Genomic DNA, 16,012 nt, shown 5'->3' with positions numbered 1-16,012 from the left:
CTCCTTGGGTCTGTGTACCTACTGGCTGCTTATTACTTGACGTCATATTCCTGATGTCCCAACTGTCTCCTTTTCTAATCAGTATCCTCCCTGAGGGCTGGGTCTCAGCCTTGCTTTTATGTCCTGGCTTATTCATGGAAATGTCCAGTTAAATCGCCCTTTGGGGGTCCTTGAAGACCCCATAACTCTCACCAAACAATTAATGTATACTTTTTCTTTTATTCTGGAAAACAAATGGGTTTCATCAATTGTGACCATTGTCCAGTGTTCTGAAAGCTTCCCAGTAAGGTCTGGGCGCCTTCTTCTGGGAAGATAAATTATAATCACTGCAATAAGACAATGATTTATCTGTAAAATTCCTGTGAAAAGATTTTTTTCCTACCACGTGGGATGTTTGTTTGCAGTTTTATTGTTTCTATAAGTAGAAATGAACTGTCATTGACCCTACTTCCTAGCCATTATAGAGTTGTAATTGGCTCTTCCACTGCCCATCATTTTTATCCCAGGGGAGGCCATACAAGGGGGAGTCCATGCTCTCCCCTCATCTTTGATGGAATCTCTCAGTCAGGCCCACAGAGTTTGGTGGTGGAACGTGGACAAACTCCTATGGGTCTGTCCCCTAAGAGCAAGCAGGTGAGCGGGAAAGGACAGAGGGCTGGAACGACCACCGATGGGCTCTGTCTCCAGGTGTTCTAAAGAGATTTAAGGTTGGTTTGGACCACGGAAGCTCATCAGCCCTGATCCTGGCCCAGGTCGGAGTGTCCCCACCCGCAGTACTTAGCCCAGTGTCTGGCATTGGGACCTCAATAGGTTGAATGAAAGTGTTCTTGAACCTCCCCAGGTTTTCTCAGGCTCTGGGCTGCTGTGCTCCCCTAACAGGGCGGGGCTCTGAGGAGCATTTCAGCATCCTTCCCACCTTCCCCTGCACACACGCACACACCCTCACTCCCACGCACTCTCACTGTGATATAATGAGAAACGGATATTTAGTCTTGGCCCCGGGTTCCTGCCACAGAGCTCCTAAAATCCAAGTAATTTCCTGAGCAGTAGAGGTGAGAGGAATGTCTTTCGTCATTCGTAATGAGCCCCTTTCAACCGACCAGGTGATCAGAGGGCTGGAGGTTGCATTAATCACCAATGGCCAATGATTTAATCCATCGTGCCTACATAACGAAGCCTCCATAAAACCCCTAACCCAGGCTGTTGGTGAAAGCACGGGGGTGCTGGAGAGCGCTGGTCCCCAGAGGGGTAATGGAAGCTCCGTGCCCCTCCCACCACAGCTTGCCCTCTGCATCTCTGGCTCTTCCTGTGTTGTATATTTTCTAGTAACTGGAAATCTAGCAAGTCAGCTGTTTTCTTGAGTTCTATGAACTGTTCCAGCAAAGTCCTGAACCCAAGGAGGGGGCTGTGGGAGCCCCCAGTTTACAGCCGGTTGTTCACAGCACAGCAACAACCTGCAGCTTGCAGTTGGCGTCTAAAGTGTGTGTGGGGCCTCCGTCTTCTGGGACTAAGCCTGTGGGTCTGTGCTAACTCCGGGCCGTTAGTGTCAGAACTGAGGTAAACTGTGGGTGCCCAGTCAGTGCATCGAGGATTGAATCGCTTAGTGTGGAAAACCCACACATCCAGTGTCAGAAGTACCGGTGTGAGCACAGTGCAGAGGAGAGTTTTCCTTTGCTTGTCATACACACACACACACACACACACCCCAACACGCACACACACTGACACACACACATACACCCTCTTATCCTTGGGATGAGCAGCCAGGGGGACATTACTGCCAGAGGTTGACACCAGTTCTCTGCCAGGCCCCGGGCCAGGCCGCGGAGTGTCTGTGTGACACCCCCCAATTTGACCCCCCTGGAAGGGTCTCCAGATGCACAGCTCTAATCAAATAACCTGTGGTGTTGCCTGACGGTCAGTGTGGTGGTCAAGTCACTGGGCCTGGGAATCAGGCAGCCTAGTGTTGAGTCCTGGCCACGTCACTCGGGCTGTGTGGCTTTGAGAACATTCCTTTGCATCTCTGAGCTTTCATTTCCTCATTCATAACATGGGGTTCACAGCAGTGCCCACCTCATAGGAGGGTTGTGTGAATTTATTGAGCTACGCCTGTAAAACACTTAGCAGAGCGCTTGGCTCTGAGTAAGAGTTCAATAAATAATACTCCTAGAAAGAGGAACAATAGGGCAGAAACCCCGGCTAGTGAAGAAACCCTTTAGGCGGTGCACTCGGCAGGTTGTAATGACAGGTGGGCAGGCCCGTAGTCCCTGCAGGTCTGGGACACAGGCTTGTGAAGTCAGACTGGCATTGGATTGGCCGGGCAGGGCTCAGGAGGACAACCTGGAGAGCTGTTAGCTGGAGGCCGCGGAGCTGCACCCTCCTAGCTGAGCCCTGCCCCTGGTTCCAAGCTCTCGTGTCACCTGAAACAGCACTCTTCTTGGTTTTGCAGCCAGAGCCCCAGCCTGGAGACCTGATCGAGATTTTCCGCCCTTTCTACAGACACTGGGCCATCTACGTTGGTAATGGATATGTGATCCACCTGGCCCCACCAAGTAAGGGTGCCCAGCGCTCCACTGTGCTGGGGCTGGGAGCAGAGGGAGGTGGGGGAGCTGTGGTTCACAGGGGACCCCAACATTCTTCTTTCGCCCCCAACTGACGGTTGGTTCCTGGGTGCTACAGGAAGACAGCTCGGTGTGGGGCAGTGGTTTTCAGACTCTGCACCTTGGAGCACCAGGGCCATGCAGAGAGACTGGGGTGGGCTTCCAAGGGGGCAGTTCTGCTTTTCATGTATTTTGTGTATTATGACTTCGTATAAAACACATTCGATCCTGAAGTGCAAATCTCCTGGGAAGAGCACAGGTGTTTGGGCAGCAGACTTGTCTGTGAGTCCATTTTCACTCTCCGGCCTTGGTTTCCTCATTTGTAAACTGACGTTAAGAATCCTTAATGTGCAGGATTATTGGGAGAATTCCCCACCCGTTTTCTCAAACTTTTTACTTAAACTGAGGTATAACTGAAATACAGTAAAGGGCGCAATATTGTCAGGTGTATAGTCAGTGAATTAAAAAAAATGTATCCATCCATGTGACAATGACCGGATCAAGATCTAGAACATTTCCACTCCCCGAAAAGACTCCCTCATGCCTCTTCAGTATGCTCTCTCCCTCCCTAGAGGCAACAACTCTTCTAGGTTCTCCTGCTGTAGGTTAGCTGTGCTTGTAGAACTTCAGAGCAGAGGAATCACACAGCTTGTGCTCTTTTGTGTCCGGCTCTTTCCCTGGGCCTGTGAGGTCATCTGTGTTGTTCTTACTTTTCCATTGCTGCGTGTCCTCGGTTATATGGACACCGCCCAGTCTGTTATGTATTCTTCCGCTGATGGGCATCGGATGCTTCCATTAGTGGGCTGCTCTGTGTGCAGCTGCTGTGGACATTCTTGGATGTGTCTTTTGCTGACCAAGAATGGTAGCAAAATGAATGACCTCACCCTGTATTTATAGAGAAATCTAGAAGTAACCAGGGTAGATGTCACCATCCCCACCCCTGATCAACCAAACCACCAACATCTAGAACCACATAATCTGTCTTTTCTTCTGTTACAGTGCAAATGTGCCCCTGCCCTTATTTTATTTTATTTTATTTTTTACATCATTATTGGAGTATAATTGCTTTACAATGGTGTGTTAGTTTCTGCTTTATAACAAAGTGAATCGGTTACACATATACATATGTTCCCATATCTCTTCCCTCTTGCGTCTCCCTCCCTCCCACCCTCCCTATCCCACCCCTCTAGGTGGTCACAAAATACCGAGCTGATCTCCCTGTGCTATGCGGCTGCTTCCCACTAGCTATCTACCTTACATTTGGTAGTGTATATATGTCCATGCCTCTCTCTCGCTTTGTCACAGTTTACCCTTCCCCCTCCCCATATCCTCAAGTCCATTCTCTAGTAGGTCTGTGTCTTTTTTTTTTTTAACATTTTTATTGGGGTATAATTGCTTTACAATGGTGTGTTCGTTTCTGCTTTATAACAAAGTGAATCAGTTATACATATACGTATGTTCCCATATCTCTTCCCTCTTGCGGGTCTGTGTCTTTATTCCTGTCTTACCCCTAGGTTCTTCATGACATTTTTTTTTTCTTAAATTCCATATATAAGGGTTAGCATATGGTATTTGTCTTTCTCTTTCTGACTTACTTCATTCGGTATGACAGACTCTAGGTCTATCCACCTCACTACAAATAGCTCAATTTCGTTTCTATTTATGACTGAGTAATATTCCATTGTATATATGTGCCCCTGCCCTTATTTTAAAAGCCAGCCTTTAGGTGTGGGCCCTGGACCCCCTTCTCTTACTTTCACAAGCACTGTACCCTCAAATTAATAATAATTCTGTACTATTCCTATTGGCCTAGAAACCACTGGCATATCTCCCACTGATAAAACAAACAAACACCCCTTCGACCTCACGTCCTCTCTAGCTAACTTCCCATGGAGCAGCTCTCCTGTCTGCCACGGCCCCTGCTGGTTCCTCACTTCCCATCCTCTCTTCTGTTCCCTCCACCAGGGAGTATTTACTCCCCTCCTGGAGCAGCTCTTATTAAGGCTACATCAATACAATCAATATCCTGGTCACGGCTTACTTGGCTTCTCTGCAGCATTTAACACGAGTGGCCTCTCTCTGCTCTTCACCTGGCGCTGCCTTCCTTTCCCACTGGGCCCTTCCTTCTTCTTTTTTTTTTTTTTTTGCAGTACGCGGGCCTCTCACTGTTGTGGCCTCTCCCGTTGCGGAGCACAGGCTCCGGACGCGCAGGCTCAGTGGCCATGGCTCACGGGCCCAGCCGCTCTGCGGCATGTGGGATCTTCCCGGACCGGGGCACGAACCTGCATCCCCTGCATCTGCTGGCGGACTCTCGACCACTGCGCCACCAGGGAAGCCCGGGGCCCTTCCTTCTTGGCCTCCTGTGTCTAGGGGGCTCCTCCTCTCCCATAACCCTAATCCTTGCTTCTCCCTCATCCGGTCCACTGGCTTCTAACACCTTCTATTTGTCGATGTCTCCCTTAACTTGATTTTAACCCTGCTTAGCTTCAGGTGTGTGTAACCTCTTGACGACTTGGCATCTTCAGTTGGGCATCTAATTGGCATGTTGAACTTGACACACCCCAAATGGAGGGCTCCAGCGGACAATGCCATCCGGTTGCTTAGACCAAAAGTCTAGGCATCATCCTTGATCCTTTTCACCCCACGTCTGATCCATCAGGAAATCCTGTTGGCTTTATCTCCAAAACAGACCCCCGATCTGATCACTTCTCAGCATGTCCACTGCTGTGCCCTGGGGTAAGCTACCATCCTCTCTCACCTGTTGCTACTGCAGCTTCTGGTTGGTCTCTCTGCCTCTTGTCCACTTACAGTCAGTCCTTCCTTCACTGGGCAGCCAGTGTGATCATTCCAAAGTATAAATCTGATTATGTCACTCGCCTTCTTTTAATTTCGACTGGCTTTTCCATCACACGTAGAATAAGTTTCAGATCTGTGCTGTGGCTTGTGAGCCTGGCGTGGTCTGGCCTCTGCCTGCCTCTCTGACCTTCTTGAAGCTTCCTCTTCTCTCCTCCTGGGTCTCTAGACTTCAGCCACATTGGCCTCCTTGCAGCCTCAAGCACGCCACGTGCCTTTCTTCCCGAGGTCCTTGCCTTTGCTCTTCCTTCTGCTTGTGATGCTCTTTCCTGGCTCTCAGCACAGCTGCCTCCTCTTCATCGTTCAAGTCTCAATTCAAATGCCTGTTTCTGGGCGTGGCCCCCCCACACCCCGAGTGAGAGCAGCCTCCCCTGGTCATCCTCTCCTATGTGACTTCGCTTAATCTTCTCCATAGCATTTTCAGTACCTGAAAGTGTGTTATTTTTTCTGTTTGTTCCTTGTCAGTGTCCTTTCACTGGAGTGTAAACTCGCTGAGGGCAGGTGCGCTGTCTAGTTCGTGTCTGTGTTCAGCACCTTGGACCAGCACCAGTATTGCTTGACTGCACTGAGTGGGTGTAACTGCTGGACAGGAAGCAGGGAATGGCACGACAGGGGATCTGGGTGGGTGGGTGTGACACCCTTCATTGGGTGAGTGGTGCTTCTCAAAGGGAAATATGCTTCTATCTGCATCTTCTCACTCGAGCTTCACAGGAACCCCGTGGAATAGGTGAGGCAAGGAGGACTGACCTCCTGCTACTGAGAAAATGGTGGAAATTAGAGTTGGAAGGAAGCTTAGAGAACAACCCAGTACTGATGAGGCACTCACCCTGTGCCAGGCACTGGTGGAGGCACCTTACCTAGTCAGTTTCTTTAATCCTTGCAGCTCCCCGTCCAGTACTGTAGGCACAGGTAGAACTTACTGACCCTATTCTACAAGGAATTGGGGACTTAGAGAAATTAAGCCACTTGTCCAAGGTCACATAGCAGGAAAGTCGTGGAGGTGGGACTCAAACCCTGGCTGTCTGACTCTCTATTCCCTGCCCTTACACATGCTGCTATACTGTCAAGTCAGAGGTTTCCCAAAATTTAGTCACTGATTGCTTGCCATATCCTTGTGCCCTCTCTCCAATTATTTAATTGGTATTTTCTTTAATAGACTAACTTTAAAAAGTAAAATAATTCTTTTAAAAGAAACTTTAAATTCCTATATGGATGTGTGTTTGTGAATCCATCTTAGCTGGTATTTGTGGATTCCCAGTGTTGGCTCAGCAAAGTTAAGCGACATGTCAAGACCATTCAGTGATGGAGCCAGAATCAGATCCCAGAGCTTCTGACCGTCAGCCTGTGCACTCACTCACCAGGGTGACACCCAGGGTGTGAAGTGTAAGGAAGCCCTCACTCTTAGGTGTTGACTCTGAACTTGCGTCCCTGAGAGTTGGTACCTCCTGAAATTCTGTGCTCCAGGCACCTTGCTTGCCTCGCCCCAGTCCCAGCCCTGCCACCCACGCCTAGGGGCTGAAGGTGGGTGGGTCTCAGGAGCTCCCCTGATCCAATCACCACACCGAGCCTTTCCATAAATTTGGGGCTCAAACACAGCACCATCTTTTATTTACTTCACTGAATCCTCAAGCACCTTGTGCCTTGTTAGTAGCAAGTCTGAATTCTTCTGATTTTCTAAAATCTCAGGATTATACTCAGGGCAGAGGGGTTTAGTCCTCTTTGGAAAGCCTAGCAGAACAGGACCTGGACTCTGATCAGACCCTCTTGCCATGGCTTGTTGCTGTCACATGGTGTTACAGTGGAAGATGGGTCCTGCCCAGTGTAAGAGGATGCTTCCCCTGCTGAGAAGAGCCTTGGGGGTTCCCGATCGCGGCAGGGCCACAGAGGCTCCTTGAGGGACAGTGAGCCTCCTCTGTGATGTTCCCTGGGGTCCACCTCTGTCGTGCAAGCACACCTCTTCAGCCGTCATACCAAAAGCTTGCCCCTCCCCACACGGTGTAGGCTGGCTGCCTCAGGAGGTATGCCCAATCTCTGTGCTGGCATCAGCTTTCCCTCCCAACTATCCTGGTCCTTCTGCTGAGCCCAAATCCCTTGCTTCAAGGCAGTTTCATTTCTGGAAATTTGTTGCCTCTTCCAGCCCCTCCCCATGGACCTCCCTGGTGTCACACCTCTGGGAGCAGCTGTGGGGTTTTGGTCCCTTTGCTCCAAGAAGGATAGGATCCACTTCTGCAAATCCATCTACCTTTTCTGCAGTAATCAGCTTTGTATGTGTCAAGGAAGTGTAGCATTTTTAGGATCACAAAAAGTTCACACTCTATTCCTCCAAGGAGGTGGGTGTGCTCAGGGCCCATATTTGCACAAACAAGAGGGTGTACGAGGCCAGCTTCTCTAGGTTAAAAATAATCACAACAAATCATGGAACTTTACTCCTCCTCATTTCAGATAAGGAAACCAAGGCCTAGAGACCATAAGTGCCTTATTCATAGCCACACAGCTGTGGCCCTTTCACACCTGCTCATCCCCTTGTGGATGTGGTGGATGCCAGGCTTGGGGCTGCTCTGAGCCCCTGGGGGCCGGCTCAGGACCGATCCCGCTGTTTCTCATCCTGAATCCATAGGTGAAATCGCAGGAGCTGGGATGGCCAGTCTCATGTCTGCGCTGACCGACAAGGCCATAGTGAGGAAGGATCGGCTGTGCGACGTGGCCGGGAGAGACCGGTACCAGGTCAACAATAAGCACGATGACAAGTACTCGCCGTTGCCTCCCAACAAGATTGTCCAGCAGGCAGAGGAGCTGGTGGGCCAGGAAGTTCTCTACAAGCTGACCAGCGAGAACTGCGAGCACTTTGTCAACGAGCTGCGCTACGGGATCCCCCGCAGTGACCAGGTGCGTCCTCAGTGTGTCCCCATCCCCGGGAACCAGACCATTTCCTCCGCTGACCTGGGCATCAGTGTGGGCTGGGCTGGGCTGGAGGCAGGGGCACAAACACGACAGAATAGCAGAGGCAGAAGCCTGCCCTCAAGGATGTCACCATTGGGGTGGGGAGGAGGGTGGGGAGATGGGCACCGCGGACCAGTGTGGTCGGGGGACGATGGCCGAGGGTGTGAGCACAGCTGTCACTGTCAGCCCGGTGCCCGGCCCTCCCTGGCTGCCTGGCCCTGAGATGGGCCCTTCCCACAACCTCAGAGGCAGGTTTTACTATCCCGCTTTACAGATGTGGAAACTGAGGCTCACAGCACTTGTTGATGGACATTCATTTCATCAAACAAATCTGTGTGGTCTCTTTTCCTGAGAGTTGTCTCCAACTGTGCTGATAAGTAGCAGAGGTGGGAGCTGAAGCCCAGGTCTGCCACGACTTATAAAAAGCCCTGTGCTTAGCCCTGCCTTAAGCCAAGGGGCAGTCCCAGAGGCTCCAGGTGATGCAGGTGTGTTTTATTTACTTAGTTGATTTTGGCCATGGCCACTCTCTTCTTTGAATTGCTTTTTCACCTGGGTAACTAACTTCCTTCCCATTTTCTCTCACTTTCTCCTCTCCTTCTCTGGCCCTTCCCTGCAGCCCCCTCATTTGTGTGTGTGTGTGTGTGTGTGTGTGTGTGTGTGTGTGTGTGTGTGTGTGTGTGTGTGTGTGTGTGTGTGTGTGTGTGTGTGTGTGTGTGTGTGTGTGTGTGTGAGAACATTGTTTGGAAAAGTTCTTGGATGCCTGTTGATGCAAAAGAGTACGATTTTTTTTTCTTTCAGTAAAGGATGAGTTTAAGATCCATCAGGTTGTTGATTTTCAGTACTTTTTAATTTTTTGAGATCTGGTGTCTTCTTCCTTGGTCATTGTGGTTGTCAAGGGCATGGCCTGGCAGACAGATCGATTCATGTTCTCTAAACCCTGGTGAAGTACAAGTGATAATACTGATCTAGGAGGGTTACTGTGTGAATTAAATAAGAGCATCCTTATGCTAGCAGAGTGGCAACTCAGAAAGTACACTTAATACATTGTAATAGTTGAAGTAGTCATAATGGTCCTCATCTTCATTCTTTTTCTTGGTTCACCCCCTGTCTTGTCCACTGGCCTGTCTGGGCCACAGTGACTTGCTGGGGAGGCATCCACCAACACCGCCTACAAGGATCACGCTCAGCCTTCCTCATACCGCTGATAATCAGCTGTGTTTACTTATTACACTGACCTGCATGTTGGTTAGTTCATCCTATGCTCTGTGATGATACAGTAGATATCTTCCAATGGGTATTCTCTTATTTGTTTTCTTCAATCACTCATGTTATTATTATTCAATAAATATGTATGTAAATATATAAAAATGTATATAAGTACATGTATATGTGATACATATATTTACATATACATATATTACATATATATATATATATATGAATGTGAAAGATGATTAATACAAAAATTGACTAGTAGCAAGTACACACCTAGCTAGGGAAGGACAGGGCAATACTGCCAGTGTTTGGTGAAGAGTCCCAGAATCTCTGGGTCACAGTCTAGTTTCAATTTCCCTGACAGTTTATAAGAGGCTCCTTCTGGGAAAGTCAGTGGGCGGGTCCATGAGAGGAACCTCATGACTCAGATTACAAACGTGAGGCAACCAGAAGGAATCTGGGGGATGATGGCACTCAGCATATCTATCTAGGGGGGATAATGGCCTTCAAAACATTTGTTTTGAGTCACATTTGATGCACAGTGTCATCCTGGTATCTCTCTTTACTAGCATCCTTTAGAGATGCCCTTCAGTTCTCTCCTGTATTAATGCTTTTATCCTCTGCAACTCACATCTTTCTCTTTCTTGGATTACTCTCTTGTTTTGGTGGAATACCACCTCTAATAAATTCTGAGAAAGGATGCATTTTAAAAAGACTGTTTATGCCTGAAAACGTCTTCATTTTATCCTCGTATTTGATTGATAGTTTGGCTGGGAATGGAATTCTAGGCTGAAAAGAATTTTTAAAAAAATGTGAAGGTATTGCTCCATTGTCATCTAGTTTATGCTATTGTTTACGAGAAGTCGGAATCGGTTCTGATTTTCGATCCTTTGTATGTGACCAATTTTATCTTTCTGGAAGCTTATAGAATCTTCTCTTTATCTTCAGTGTTCTGAGATTTCACTATGATAAACCTTGTGTGGATCTGTTTTCATGAATTATGCTGGGCACTTTATGACATTTTTCAATGTGGAAACCCTATTCCTTCAATTCTGGGAAATTTTCCATTTTCTCTTCTCTCATTCGGGAACACTGATTATTCGGAGGTTGTACCCCTAGACTGCTCCTCTGATTTTCTTTTCTTCTGTCCCCTGTTTTCCAATTATTTATCTTTTTCAATGAGAAAACTAACACTTATTGGTAGATCTGGGTACAGTAGGTTTTTTAAAAAGTAGCAGTGATGATATCAGCATAAAAAAGAGAAACATATGCTAAACAAATCTGATTTCATGGGTGATCCTGCATAACAATTGAGGTGTTGATTACACCTGGCTTCTGCTTCAGGTAAATGTCCACCCTCCTATGCAGCAATAAACTCCAAATAGAGATTACTATACAAATTTGGGAAATTTAAGATACCAAATTCAGGGTGCTATTTTAAGAAGATTTGGTAGATTTATAAAATATCTCCAAATCATCTCATTTTTAGTTATCCTTTCGTGATTATTAATAGACTAAAGAAGAGAGTCACAATTTAATATACGTAGAACATTTCTTCACAAAATTGTTACATAATTTAGTAAAATACATATGTCAGTACGCACAAATAGTATTTTGAGCATTTAAATACAATTCCAAATCTTGAGATACTGAAAGAACCAAGAAATATTTTTTATCATTTGCTCTTTCTACAAGCACCTTCTTGAAAAATGAAACAATACAAATTGGACACACCCCATTCCCTTCCTGAGGCATTAGCCCAGTGCGCTAGCCAGCCGCCTGAAAGAGGCAAAGCCGTGACAACACAGCAATGATAAAACAGCATCAGCAATTCTACCGGACCCCCTCACAGAACATGAAACCAGAACATACTACAAAACAAAAAGAGGGGCCGTTTATACTGCTTCCAAAGACTTCCTCTTTCATTTCTTGGCCTAGATGAGGGTTTCGCAGCCTCAGCACTATTGACATTTGGGGTCATTAACAATGAAGATAAGTCTTCATTGTTAGGACTTGCCCTGTGTATTGCAGGACATTTAGTAGCATCCATGGCCTCTACCAACTAGATGCCAGTAGCACCCTCCACCCCCAGGTGTAAGAACCAAAATGTCTGTAGATATTGCCAAACTTCCCCCAGAGGGCAAGCCTGTACCCGCCTTGGGAAGTACTGGCCGAGGTGAGTAATGATCATAAAACACGGTGTGACCAAATGAAAATGTAGCTTCTGCACTTCTCCCATCTCACTAGAGAGGGTGGATTTAGTGGGTGCTGGACAACGTCCAGCAGTACTTTTGTTTGTAAGAGCCATCAAAGCAGCAGCTCTCTTTTTCACTTAACTCATGACGATAATTTTCTGTGTGAAAAGGATCTTATTAGTCATCATGTTTATTTGTGTTCAGCTCTTTGAAGCAGACTAGATTTTCCTTCAACGGACTATATGTGACTCATCTAAGTTTCCATTTAGAAAGGGAAACAATGGGTTTAAACCAAAATGTTGTTTGTACTTTCCATGCCTAAGGGTATTCTAATCAAGATGGTTCTGTTTTCCACCTACCTATTTAAAAATACTCAGGCTTCAAAAAATGTATTCCTAGTAAGCTTTTGTACTGAATAGTACTCTAGCAAAAAGCAACTAGGAGCTACGCTCATGCTGAAGTCTACTCTGTGTCAGATAAAATTTTAAGATAAATAGAAATTGAAGATGTGGCCAATGGTATTGTGTAATTACATAAACCTGGATAAATTACAGGGTATTATTTAAAAACTACTGTAAATATTAAAGCCAACTTTCTGTACACATATTTTATAACCATTGTTATTTTATAACCTCTCATAGTCTGAATTCAATTGCTTTCTGAATAATATTACTCTTCTTATGTCCACTTAGAACATTGCTGAAAGTGAAGAAAAGCACATTAGAATTGCCTTTTTCCCAGAAACAATTCCGGGCCTTAACTCATAGTAGACGTGTAGCATAAGCAGCTAATTGTCTGCAGTCTGATAGGATTACTGTTTGCCCACTTTCAAGAAAAGATAATGAGGGGCAACTTTTCTCTTTCATAATATTCTGATTGAAGACCTCTGGTGCACACCGTGTAGCCCATTTTCATGATCAGAACTGTTGTAATTTCAGCACAGTGGCTGGGCTGGACCCAGCAGCCTTACAACAAGAAAATCATCAATGGCATCTGCAGGTAGCTCTGTCTCTCCTGGGAAGATCATTCTTTCCATAAAATCTGCACTCTCAGGGCTAAGTAAATACTATTTTCTTGTATTTAATTACACAGTTTGACTCTGTACAAAGCATGAGCACAAACAGTGAGGCTATTGTTGTTTTCCTTGACAAAGTACCTTTTGTATGAACCAGCTCCATCAGCATTTCTCCTCACACTGTGAGGTTCTGTAAAGAACTGGGGGCTTATGGTTCCTACTCCATTATCTGCAAACCATTTCTCCCACCTTGACACATAGCTTAGCAAGGAAAACACTGGATACAAGTGGTTTTATGCAGGCTCCCTAGCAAGAACCCAGCAGGACCGCGGTTGCCACAAAGCCAAGCCTAATTACCTTTAATTTAACAGGAAGGTCTAAAGACTGAGCGGCAGTCAAACCTTAGGTCAGTAGCTTCATGCAAACTTTTGTTGACATGTGTTCTGGGTACCTTGTGATGTTAGTTACACTGGTGTATTTCCTGGCATTTCACACAGCTGTGCTGGACATGTGTATGGCTCAGATAAGCCTGGGCAGTGGCAACGTATATTCTTTTTAAGCATTGAAGTTTTTCAAAGTCTTCTCTATGGTGGGCATGTGGGAATTTTTGGGCCACAACATACACAACCTAGGCAAGCTCTGTGCTCAGGGTACCAAGGGCAGAGTTGGCGGTGTCATGTAAGGATGTGGGTTTGGGGTACCAAGTCCGCATTTTCATCCTTTTTATTACTGGGAGTCTAGTACACTGTCTCATTGGACTTCTTGGCGTAAAATCATTCTAATCTTTTCCTTTGCAGTTCTTGGGTCTGCTTAAATGCTTGGCTTGGTTTTAGGGTGAGATTTCTTGATTCGTGTTCATGATACCGTTAGTGGGAAAAAGTACAGTTTTCATGATTTCGGGCATTTTGCCTTCACTGCTTTTAGTGTTCTCTGGGTCCTGGTGGAATGATGCCTAAAACAAATGCCTTATTTTACTTTTAGTTGGATTTTGGAAAGAGTGAAATTTGATACATGTTCAATTTTTACCCTGAAACTTACTCTTACTTTTGCAACGTTTTTTTTTTTCTAGTACAAACAATACAAGTCAGATATCTTAATAATGTAAAGTATAACATTACTACTCTTCATAGTTGAGTCACTTAAGAACATGCAAAGAGCACATCTGCGCCTGGCAGGACCGGGTGCTGGGGATACAGCGAAGATGACGGCAAGTGAGGGTTTTGCTCTGCCGGAGGTCACGGTTTATTGAGGATTCAATAGCAATGACTCTTCAACTTCACACTTACTTCGAGAGCTCCCTGTTGGCCAGCCAGGATTTCAACCATCTGGCTTCATCTCCCCGTCCTTTTCACAGCCACCCTCTGGGGATGTGTGCTTTAAGTACTCACAGGGTGAAGTGAGTTTCCCGCTTCAGACCTGTGTATGTCATTGGCCAGCTGGCCCCACCCACCACTCCTTCCCCATCCTGCCCTCTTCTCCCCATTTCCCTGCCAATGTTAGATGACTCCGGAGTTTGTCAAGAAGACCAAGGGGCATGGGAGGCTCCCTGAGCTGGATGTTCTTGTTGAATGTACAGCGTGTACTCAGATTCCTGGCACAGAATCTGATCCACCCTCCTCTCTCTTCCAGGTCAGAGATGCCATCATGGTAGCTGGCATCGCAGGAGTGGGCCTGGCAGCCATAGGCCTCATTGGAATCATGTTCTCAAGAAACAAGAAACAAAAGCAATGACTTGAAGGGACTCTCTTGTCAGCAGTGAATTTATGCATTAAGGGGGCCTTCTTTGCTAGAGGGTTTGAGGTTTGGTTTGTGGATTTATTCTGTTTTACAATAAGGCTTATTTTCACAGAATAAAATAAAGCCCAATGAAGGAGGATTTTATTGGGGGAAGTGCAGCAAGAACTGCCTGGCGTGGTCTGTTGAGGGTGCAGCTACGCTCTGTTCCTGATGATGCCATGTTGTTCTCTGCCTCTTTGGTGATTTTCTCTCACTTTCTATTTGTGGGCTGCATTCTTTACGTGCAGGAAACAAAGTCCGACTCCGGTTATCTCAAGTTATGGGGGCTTCTAGTGGTGAGGATACACGTGGGCAGCAAGGGAGACAGACAAACCGGACTGATATTCAAGAACAGGAACCACTGCACACCCAGGACCTTTGGCCTGGAGCTAGACCCAGGCTGGCTTCCAGGACTTAGTAGCTGGAGTCTATGTCCGTGGGGTTCAAACCTCAGCCATAAGGAAAGACTATATGCTCTTGCCAATCTTGTTAAAATCTCCTTTATCTCCCTCTGATCTCCACAGCTTTTCTCAGCCTTATCACTTCCACCCCGTAGGCAGCACTCCTACGTCCTCTCCACTTGGGCTGTCACGACACCCCTCCCCCCACCGCCAAGTCTCTGATCCCACACCCGCTCCTGCGGCTTCTCTCCCCACATCTGCTCAGTTTCATCCCTCCCTGTGGCCTGCGAGGTGCTCCCAACGCAAGCTCCTGAGAGAGAATCTGATTGGCTCAGCTCACCACGCCTAGCCTACAGATTGATTGGCTGCCATTGGGTCAGGTGGCCCCACTAGGCCAATCAGCTCTGCCCAGTGGGGCCAGGTCACGTGGTACAAAGTTGCCTCAGGGTTTTCGGGGTGGGGGTGTGGCTCATCCCGTGCCTGATGTAGGTGCAGCTGAGCCCTCGCGGGAGGGTCTGGGGGCGAAGGACCAACCTTCATGGTTGGTCCCTTGAGGTCTCCTGCTGTTGCTCGCTGGGCTTGGCAGGTGTTCAAAGTGACCATTTTCCTGAAAGGGGCTTTTGTGGGTTCCTCAGAAGTACCCTGCTGGGGCCGACTGTCCTTCCCTCCACAGGGCAAGTCTTCTCCTCTGTCTGCTTGCGAATGTTTCCTTCGGCAGCCCTGGTTGTCTGGGGACCATCAGTCTTTTGGAATCCTGGACAGGACTTACAAATGGCTCCCGGCCAGCTCCCTCCTGCTTGGCCCACGTCTGGTCCAGGATAAGCTTGTGCCCATTCATGACCCAGCATTGATGTAAGAGTAGTGTCTCCCAGTGTAGTTTTCTTCCTTTTTGTTTCAGTTCTGTTGATGTCACATGTCGTGCCAGTTCTCAAGCTCCCCAAACCCAAGGGACACGGGCCCAAATTAAAGGGTGGGTTTCTTGAAGCCCCCTCTGTCGCATGGCATAAGGTGATGCAG

The 16,012-nt window shown here is 47.1% G+C and overlaps 1 protein-coding gene across 4 annotated transcripts in view; it reads left to right on the top strand.

Moving 5' to 3' along the window:
* The window catches only part of LOC101319765 (phospholipase A and acyltransferase 3), a 28,621-nt gene extending 13,901 nt beyond the window's left edge, over positions 1 to 14,720 (top strand). For 3 of the 4 annotated variants that reach the window (XM_019932619.3, XM_004318307.4, XM_073809098.1), the window contains exons 3-5: positions 2,450 to 2,552; positions 8,071 to 8,339; positions 14,448 to 14,720. In XM_019932619.3, the coding sequence (XP_019788178.1) occupies positions 2,450 to 2,552; positions 8,071 to 8,339; positions 14,448 to 14,549 (474 nt within the window). In that variant the 3' untranslated portion in view covers positions 14,550 to 14,720. The remainder of the gene's footprint in view (positions 1 to 2,449; positions 2,553 to 8,070; positions 8,340 to 14,447) is intronic. The other variant, XM_073809097.1, reaches the window with a different exon arrangement.
* Positions 14,721 to 16,012: the final 1,292 nt, after the last annotated feature.

This window comes from Tursiops truncatus, chromosome 8, assembly GCF_011762595.2.
Source record: "Tursiops truncatus isolate mTurTru1 chromosome 8, mTurTru1.mat.Y, whole genome shotgun sequence".
NCBI classification, from domain to species: Eukaryota; Metazoa; Chordata; class Mammalia; order Artiodactyla; family Delphinidae; genus Tursiops; species Tursiops truncatus.
Note: the sequence above shows the minus strand (reverse complement) of the source record. Positions and strands in the feature narration are given on the sequence as shown.